This window comes from Pelophylax lessonae (assembly GCF_965119305.1).
Source record: "Pelophylax lessonae genome assembly, chromosome: 12".
Lineage (NCBI taxonomy): Eukaryota > Metazoa > Chordata > Amphibia > Anura > Ranidae > Pelophylax > Pelophylax lessonae.
Genome location: NC_138779.1, coordinates 187,242,290 through 187,252,448, shown reverse-complemented (window position 1 = coordinate 187,252,448; position 10,159 = coordinate 187,242,290). Strand labels below are relative to the sequence as shown.

Here is a 10,159-nt window from a genome sequence, read left to right as displayed (position 1 = left end):
AGACTGCTCCCATGAACCCTGTTTTTTAAGGCACTCCTGGCCAGTAGTTGCATCAAGTACAATGCAGAACCAATAGTCTTGCACTGTAGACAAGGGACACTAAGGGCCTGCTCTCCAGAGCAGTGGAGAGAAGAGAAGATCGCCAGTGGCAGGAGGAGCAAGGAAAAAGGTAAGTTATCCTCTATCTACTAGTGGATGGGGACCCACTGCAAGGTTTTTTTTTTTTTTAATGATTTCTGGAGTTCAGCTATAAACGACATACCTTTTTTTTCTTCTTGCATCACGCCATTCTGCCTCCAGGAGGGAAATGAAAGCCCTGTGTACACTATAAGTCCAGCTATGGACTCCTTGTCCTGGTTGTAGGCAGGTGCCGTCTGTATTCTCCACTACAGCTAGAGTTTGACCACAGATGGGGGAGTAAGTTGAGAGGAACTTAGTTCCTCTATGATTTCCTCGGCCGGAGGAGGGCAGCTATCCAGTTGAATTCTGACACTACATGTGATTTTGGTGGCCATCTTGGTTCAGGCAGAGTGTATTTACGACTTTAGTTCCCATGCTTGGCTAAAATAGGGACAGGTTCCCCATCTTTCAGGGACAGTGTTAGAGATAGAGAAAGATTCTGGAGGAGTAGAGACAATGCAGAGACTACATCTACCTCTTGTAGAAAGCCTCCCGTTTGGGTGTGATTCGGCCACGCTGCATTACAAACCTCGTGGCAGATGCTGTCGGCATCTTTCAGTCTTCAAACTGCTGTTCCACCGCTGTTACAGTTGTTAGGGGCTCCGGATAGGTTTGACTCCCGGCAGGGCCTGTCTGTACTTGCTGAACATTTCCACAACATTTTGCTATTGCCAAACTTGGACTCTGTTTGCTCACTGCCTGCTGTACCTAGTTCACTTGGTCTGCCATACCTAGAAGTACCAAATATTTTCTATGGTTTCCATGCTGAACCGAGGGGCGAGAGAGTGATAAGAAGGTAAGTTTGTGCTTCTTGGAATGGAGTAGGTAAATCACTGAACAGCCAGAATGGGCAAAGAACTGGTTTACGTTAAAGCCAGCAAAATAAATGAATGACTCATAGGAAATAATGAGTACAGCTTTGTAACCACGTCCACCTATCGTTTCTGCATGTGTGACGTCCCATGTGCTGCTATTTTTTATATTTATCTCCTGTATGTAGTTTCCGGTAGAGAAACGACCAGACAGTAAACTGCAATGACGGGTTTAGCTGTTACAGGTAAGTTCCTTTTTCTCAGAACTTGACATAGAGTACTGTACATGTCTAAGCAGTGGGATTTTCAATCCATGTTAAATCCCACAACAGCTTCAGACCCCATTGATTCAACCTCTTATTATATTTTTCATGTTTACATAGTAATGATTCACATGTATTACTTTTCAGAGCATATAAATCCATATAGCATCAAAGTTCATCTGTCACAAGTACGACCGCACAATAGAATTATGCCAAGAAACATAGATAAGCTAGTCCATGGTTTGAAGCATTCTTCCCACTGACCCTCACTCATCTTACATAGTTACATAGTTACATAGTTAGTGAGGTTGAAAAAAGACATCAGTCCATCCAGTTCAACCTATGATGTGTGTGTGTTTGCTGTTAACCGTACATTGTATACCCCTGTATGTTGTGGTCTCTAAGGTGCCCATCTAATAGTTTTTTGAAACTATCAAAGCTCCCTGCTGATACGACTGCTTGTGGAAGAGAATTCCACATCCTTACTGCTCTTACAGTGAAGAACCCCTTACGCATTTTAAGGTTAAACCGCCTTTCCTCTAGTTTTAGTGAGTGGCCACGTGTCTTATTCCCTTGCTCTGAATAGTTTGTTCCTTATGCTAGGGTCGCCAGTACAGTATTTGTACATTGATATCATATCCCCCCTCAATCGTCTCTTCTCCAGAGAGAATAGGTTCAGTGCTTGTAGTCTTTCTTCATAGCTGATGTCCTCCATTCCCCTAATTATTTTTGTTGCCCTTCTCTGGACTCTTTCCAGTTCCAGCACATCCTTCCTGAGGACCGGTGCCCAGAACTGGACAGCATACTCCAGATGTGGCCGGACCAGAGTCTTGTAGAGAGGGAGAATAATCTCTTTATTTCTGGAGTGAATCCCCTTTTTTATACATCCCAGTATTCTGTTGGCTTTGCTTGCGGCGGCTTGGCATTGCATGCCACTGCCAAGCCTGTTGTCTACCAGTACCCCCAAGTCTTTTTCCATCCTAGACTCACCCAGAGGTTCCCCCCCTAGTGAGTAGCTTGCTTTCTGGTTTCTGGCCCCCAAGTGCATTACTTTACATTTTTCAACATTAAACCTCATCTGCCATGTAGTTGCCCACCCCGTTATTTTGTTCAGGTCTGCTTGTAAGGTTTCCACATCCTGCATAGAAGATATTGGCATGCTTAGTTTAGTATCATCCGCAAATACTGTGATTGTACTAGATATCCCCTCCTCTAGATAATTTATGAATAAATTAAACAGGATTGGTCCCAGGACAGAACCTTGGGGGACCCCACTTTCCACACCCGCCCAATCCGAGTACTCCCCATTAATCATCACCCTCTGGACTCTCCCCTGGAGCCAGTTCTCTATCCAGGTACTCACCTTATGGTCCATACCTACCTTCCTTAGTTTGTACAGTAAGCGTATCTGACAATATACTGTATCATGAGTTACAGATATTTACCAATTTTTTAGGGGTTCCCTGAGACTGGAAAATAATTTTTGGAAATTTTTTTCTGTGTTAACAAAAATTGAGAAAGACTAAGCTAGTCCATTGAGTCTGCTCCTTTTTTTTGGAAGTTGGTTTATTTTTTTAATTGACATTTTATCTGAAGTATATTTTATTTCACTTACAGTTGATTGGCTTACAACCTCTGAAGTCTGTTCCAAGCATTCACTACACTTTTGATAAAATAATACTTTTTACCGTTACTCTTCCAAATTCTTCATGCTAGTCCAAAGTCATGCACATGTGTTTTTTAGCGTTTTTTCACGGAAAAAAGTCAATTAACCCAAAACAGGGTTTCTCAACCAGGGTTCCATGGAACCTTCGGGTTCCTTCAGAGGTTGTTAGGGGTTCCTTGAGCAATGCACAATTTCTGCCTTCCCACTGACACCATTGGTCTTTTTACCTATCTGTAATGAGTTGTAGATATAGTGATTTTAGTAGGGGTTCCCTGTGTTGAAAAGGTTGAGAAAGGCTGATCTAAAACTATGCTGCAAAGCTGGCCATACCCATAACGTTTTTTTTTTTTCTGCTCAGCCCAAAAAAATCAAACAGATTCCTCCATCCACGATACACAGTGCGAATGTACTAACTTCCCTCTGCAGCTTTTGTATTTTGACAACTCCGCCAGCTTTTAAAATACCAAATCAGTGCCTGCATCTGGTTGGATAGTATTTAAATTTGAAATGGAAGAGCCCAGAGTTGTATAAAGTACTCGAAACCCATACTTGAGTAAAAGTACAAGTGCTCGATCAAAAAGTGACTTGAGTAGAAGTAATAGTAAAAAGTTTTTTTTTTTAATTTTTCTACTCAAGTACTGAAAGTAAAAGTACCAGTAGTTTTGAAAAAAAAAATGCTACTCAAGTACTGAAAGTAAAAGTACAAGTACTGTGTTATGTAGTTATTAAAGAAAGAAGTCAAAAGTTTGAACATCATATTGTTTTTTATTATTTCAAATGCAGCTTTTATTTATACATACAGTAGCTTTTATTTTCGTATGCGCTGATAATACACACGTTTTGAGCTTCATGAGACCTGCCATCTACTGTTCTGGCAGTGGTAATTTTTATAATTTTAACGAGTAACTATGCAACACAAAAAAAAAAAATATCGGAGTAGAAGTATTGAAATCATCGAAAAAATGTAGTGAAGTAAAAGTGGAAGTAGGAGAAAAAAATTCTACTCTAGGAAAGTACAGATACCGCCTTTCAGTACTTAAGTACAGTAGTGAAGTATTTCTACTTAGTTACTATACATCTCTGGAAGAGCCACACCAAAATATTACAGTCCAAAGTAAGGTTTTTTTTCTTTTGTTCAAGTATATATTGGGTACAAAATCTATTTGGGGGGCCATACATCAACCCCTTCATCAGGGCTACAACATAACAAGCAAGTGTAAGCCCCAGTTCACACTACTGCGTGTGCGGGGTTCACATGTCATGTCGGAGCGCACTGCTCCGACATGACATGCGATCAGCTGTGCGGTGCGAGTTTAGCCATACAGTTTGTATGGCTAAATTTGCATCGCACCCGCAGCAAACACGCACAGGAGGCATTTTTGCTGCCGCATCAGGATCGGATCGCACAGCGGTTCACACTTGTGCGATCCGATCCTGTGCGAACTGCACGATCGCACTGCGATATGCGATCAAACTGGGGGTGTCGTTAAGATTACATTGACACCCCCAGCGGATCGCATATGGCAGTGTGAACTGCCGGGGGTGCGTGTGCGATGCGGGAACAGGCTGCGAATTTGCAGCCTTCCCGCATCGCATCAGTGTGAACCGAGACTTAAACTAAAAAAAAGTCATTAGACAAGCATAAAAGAAAAAAATGTCTCATTAATGAATTTCTTCTTCAAATATTTTATTGAGAAAAGACAAGTACAAGGAATATAGTCAGAATAAATTGGGCAAAAAAAAAAAAAAAAGATGCACAAAAACAGGGGCCAGGCCCAGATGTACAAATAGAACAAGAAACAATCACCCTAAGGGTATGGGACTATGTCGGTGACCAAGCATCCAAAAATACAATGTCAAATATTATCCATAAAAATATTTTTTATTATGTAAAATGTAGATTTACATAATAAAAAATATTTTTATGGATAATATTTGGCATTGTATGTTTGGATGCTTGGTCACCGACATAGTCCCATACCCTTAGGGTGATTGTTTCTTGTTCTATAACATTGGGGAAGATGGCTACCTGTATTTAGATACTGGGTGATGTGGTAACCAGTTTTTCAGATGTACAGATAGGTAGCAGCAGAGCCGAACAGTATACAACATAACCACAACGTGTCACAAGTTTGTAAGGACAATCTCTAGTACTCAACAGAGTCATACAGATACAAGCCCTAGGGGCATCAGACCTAATTATAGTCGTGTGATCTAAGCTATGCAGTCCATAAATTATATGATGGTGTGGAAGAAGGGCATTTATCTGGTTGGGTAATGCAAGAGGGAGAAAGGATATAAACTCGAGACTACATGTTGAGCCCACAGATAACGTGATAGATGGTGTGGCTAGCGTTTCTTCAGATAGCATCTTTCGGGACGCACAACCACAAGGCACAACGCATAAGGGAGTCCACAGGTGAGGAGAGCGAGGAAAATGAGAAAGAGTAATGCCACATGGAACAAAAAGGAAAGAGAAAAAGCTAGAAAGAAGGAAATAAATAAATGTAGGAGAGAAATGAGAGAGTCCCGGGGGGGAGGAGTAAACACAGAGGCGGAATCTCCTGGGACACCTGCCTTTACACACACATGATCTTTAATGGCATCCCAGTCTTAGTTTGTAGGGTTCAATATTGAGTTAGCCCACCTTTTGAGGCTATAACAGATTCAACTCTTCTGGGAAGGCTGTTCACAGGGTTTAGGAGTGTATCTATGGGAATGTTTGACCATTCTTCCAGAGGCGCATTTGTAAGGTCAGGTACTGATGTTGGATGAGAAGGCCTGGCTCTCTGTCTCTGCTGTAATTCATCCCAAAGGTGTTCTATCGGGTTGAGGTCAGGACTCTATCAAATTTGTGCCAACAGTTGGGTTTGCTTTGTGCACTGGTGCGCAGTCATGTTGGAACAAGAAGGGGCCATCCCCAAACTGTTGCCACAAATTTGGGAGCATGAAATTGTCCAACATGACTTGGTATGCTGATGCCTTAAAAGTTCCCTTCACTGAAACTAAGAGGCCAAGCCCAACCACTGAGAAACAACTCCACACCATAATCCCTCCTCCACCAAGTGATTTGGACCAGTGCACAAAGCAAGGTCCATAAAGACATGGATGAGCGAGGTTGGGGTGGAGGAACTTGACTGGCCTGCACTGAGTCCTGACCTCAACCTAATAGAACACCTTTGAGAGGAATTAGAGCAGAGACTGGGAGCCAGGCTTTCTCTTTAACATCAGTGCCTGACCTCACAAATGCGCTTCTGGAAGAATGGTCCAACATTCCCATAGACACACTCCTAAACCTTGTGAATGGAACTCTTAAGGCATCAGCATACCAAGACAATTTCATGTTCCCAGCTTTGTGGGAACAGTTTGACCTTCCTGTTTTAACATGACTAGTCATTTCCACAGACACACTCCTTAATCTTGTGGACAGCCTTCCCAGAAGAGTTGAAGCTGTTATAGCTGCAAAGGGTGGGCCAACTCAATATTGAACCCTACAGACTAAGACTGGGATGCCATTAAAGTTCATGTGCGTGTAAAGGCAGGTGTCCCAAAACTTTTGACAACATAGTGTATGTGTAGATATGTATGAAATACATGAACAAGATCTTTTATTCTATATATCCTTGTCTAATTATTATTATTTTTTTCTTTTTAAAGCGGAGTTCCACCCTGGATTTTTTTTTTTTTTTTTTAATACCCCCGGGACAGTCAGGGCTAGTGCATTCCACAATGGCTAGCCTCTGATCTGTCCCGGGTTGCACTTACCTGCAAGACGAAATACTTACCTTGCAAACGTCTTGTCCAGCGCTGCCATCTCAGATGTGGGCAGCTTGAAGCCAGCGCGTCCTCTTCGGCGTCTTCTTCCGCCTTCTGTGGTCCCACGATGCTCTGCGCCGGCCCCGACGTCACTTCCGGGTCGCGCGCGTCACCCCTCCACAGCTTCTGGGCATGCCCAGAAGCTGTTTAGAAGGGGATGACGCGCGCGACCCGGAACTGACGTCGGGGCCGGTGCAGGAGCAATGATTCCTGGGAGCTATGACGTCCAGCTCCCAGGAATCATTGCAGAGCCAGGAAGTGACGACGGGCCGCGGCCGAGGAAGGAGGAAGAAGGAAGTAAGGTAAGTATTTTTTCTTCGCTACGAGGTAAGTAAAAAAAAAAAAAATATGCGATTATCCATTTCTTTTTCAGGTGACCCGGAGCGAGAAGATGGAGGTAAGTATAAAAATAGGGTGGAACTCCACTTTAATGTCTTAGTCCTGATAAAGGGCGATGTTTGAAACCCAAAATGCCTGGACTTTTGTGCCCATAATATGTTTGTTTTTGTGAAATGTGTGTGGGTAGGTGTAGTGTAGTGTAGTGTAGCAGCAGAAAACACCAGGTGCAGCAAAAACAGTATTGGAATTGAAGTTTGGCAATTTACAACAAACATGGGGAAGGCACCCCAACAAGAAGCACTCACAGGATGTAACATGGATGATTACTAGCAGAAATTCTCAGGTGTACTGACAGCATCTGTCTCAAGGAGTGGAATGTAGCCTGGCCAGTACCCAGGAAGGATAGCAAATCCCTGCACTTTCCCTACTCGAGTGGAACCTTTTCCTGTCACTTAACATTGTCCCTGATAGACTGGAGAGCTGTACCTACTGTAGCCACATGCCAAATGTGCTCCAAGCCCAGAAGCAAAGGGTCTTAAATGGACTCTGCCTGACACAAAATGGCCACCAGAGTCACATGTGGTGCCAGCATCCTTATGGATGCTACCCCCCATGTGACCCAGGAAACCATAGATGAACCAAATTCCTCCTGATGTCCTCCTCCAACTGCATTGCTGCTGGGAATGAGCGCCACCTGCAGTGGAGAAAATAGACTGCACCTGCCTACATGTGTATCTATATTTAGCTCAAATAAGTGTTTTCAATGCATGCAAGTGAGTATGGGTATATGTGAATATTTGTATGAAATTCATGATGAATGAGACCTTTTATTCTTTTATGGTTTATAAAGAAGATGAAAGTGAAGCTGCGCTTATCTAAACAAAATATAAGAAAATTACATGAATAGATGAGTGAAGAAAACAAATATATAAATGAAGTGCTTACAATCCTGGTGATAAATAAGTAAATTAAATATATAAAACTATATCAATGTAATTTGATAAAAATTCTAGAAGATAATAAATAATGGTGGTGAGGCAGTAGATGAGTGACAAATAAATACACTAGATTATCTAAAAACCATACATAGATCAAAAGTCCATTCGGGTGAATCATGAGCCAAAAAACATGAATAGTTACAAATAATAAAATAAGATAAAAATAAACGGTGATGGTGAAACAGTAAATGGGTGTCACAATGTATAAAAACTTGGCACTTTAAAACATATATATATATATATATATATATATATATATATATATATATATAAAAAGTGAATCAATAACTCAAAGAAAATTCTTCCAGGTGTACTACACCCTTACCTTACTGCTGTAAGGATACAGCATGTGAAAAAACCTCTGGCACTCTTGCAGTATATCCAGAATGGAGACTGTAGCATCCAGCGGCTGACTGGCAACATTCGGCCCAGGGGCCAAGTACAAACCAGAGGCCCATGGTGCCTCTTCCCACTCTCCTTCTTCCTGGCCCTCATTTCAGGCTAAAGCTCCGCACCAGGTACTCTCTGCTCACTGGCAGAATCCAGATTCCTGACCTGGCCACCAGGGTGGAGCTGGGACTGGCCAGGGGAAGAGAGTCTCCAGTGGGGCATGGAACTGGCCTCAGCTCAGACACAATTTACACCAGGCATGTCCAACCTGCAGCCTGGAACCGCAGGCAATGTGGCCCACTGCCCCCTGACAATTTTTTTTTTGCTGGGGAGGAAGGAAGTCAGGTCGGGGGCACAGCCACAGCATCTGCCAACTAACGGTAGGCAGAGGCTGCCTCAGAGGGGAGGGGGGGAGAGGGGAGCACGTGCAGTGTTTCTGACTCCTACCACCATGACCACTTTAAATCACTGAAGTGATCAAGTTAAGTGGTGGTTAGAGTGTTCCTTTATTATCGCTCAGAAGAAGTAAACCTCTGTATACTGATTCCATTTCATTTGATCATCCTCTAGTTGTGTTAAATTAGTGCGGGGGGCGTGGCGGCGCAGGAAGGGAGCAGCGGCATTTTATTACTTATATACCTTAACTATAGTATATATTTTATATGCGGCCCGAGAAAATTTCTCTACACTCAATGTGGCCCAGAAAAGCCAAAAGGTTGGACACCCATGGTTTACACCATCCATTTTAGGGGGGAGGCCTGCCCTTTGTCCTTGTCTTCATCCCGCACTCAGTAGGTCAGCGGTGGGGACTTTCTACTTCTCTTCACCAGGAATCCTTTGGGCATGTCTGTGGCAGAAGCAGTTCATCCGTTCATTATAGGGCATCAGAGCGGCCCAGGGGGCAATTGCCCTACTGCCCTCTGGCCCAGTCCTCCCCTGGTAGCCTCCTACCTGGAGTCTGGAGTACAGACAAGAGAGGCTCTTCTGGTGTAGTATTTTCCAAGTAATTTATTTACAAATAGAACAATAGTAACTCACATTTGAGTAGCAAGTAATCGGCAGGTTAGGCCCCTTTCACAGATACGGTCCGTTCAGTTCATCAGTTCAGTCACGTCAAATGTATCAGTTTTTCATCCGTTTTTTCATCCGTTTTTCATCTGTTTTTTTACATCCACTGCCAATGCAAAAACGGATGAAAAACTGACAGTTTGTCTGTTTACATCCGTTTTTCGTCCAATCCATTTTTTTTGATGGATGAAAAATAGGACATGCATCCGTTCCAAAAAACGGACATTGATGGAAGCGGATGAAAACGGATGTTAATGGATGATCATCCGTTATCATCCGTTTTTACATAGAGATGCATTGATGTCCGTTTTTCATCTGTCAACGGATGGATGAAAAACGGACAAACGGAACGTATGTGTGAAAGGGGCCTTACATCCATAAGACGCTGTGGCTCTATGCCTCGAGCCGTCCATCTAGCTGTACTTTCGGGTTTGCTGCTTGCTGGGATTTTTTGGAAGAAACAAGTGCAATAATTGCCCCCACAATATTACTAGTTGCTGGGACAATTTTGCATTAAGTGAGATAAAAGATGACGCTCCCTTTATGGCTGCAGTAATAGTAACGGGTTTAACGGCTGTCAGCTGGCTGCACATAAGTGTGATTTATCTTCGTCCGTATCTCAGCGTA

At 42.9% G+C, this 10,159-nt stretch overlaps 1 protein-coding gene across 1 annotated transcript in view; it reads left to right on the top strand.

Annotated features, from left to right (window-relative positions):
* The first annotated feature begins 1,189 nt into the window (after positions 1–1,189).
* The window catches only part of LOC309568497 (cell adhesion molecule CEACAM19-like), a 52,533-nt gene continuing 43,563 nt past the window's right edge, over positions 1,190–10,159 (top strand). Inside the window, exon 1 of the mRNA XM_082274175.1 lies at positions 1,190–1,237. Coding sequence (XP_082130301.1) covers positions 1,216–1,237 — 22 coding nt within the window. The 5' untranslated portion in view covers positions 1,190–1,215. The remainder of the gene's footprint in view (positions 1,238–10,159) is intronic.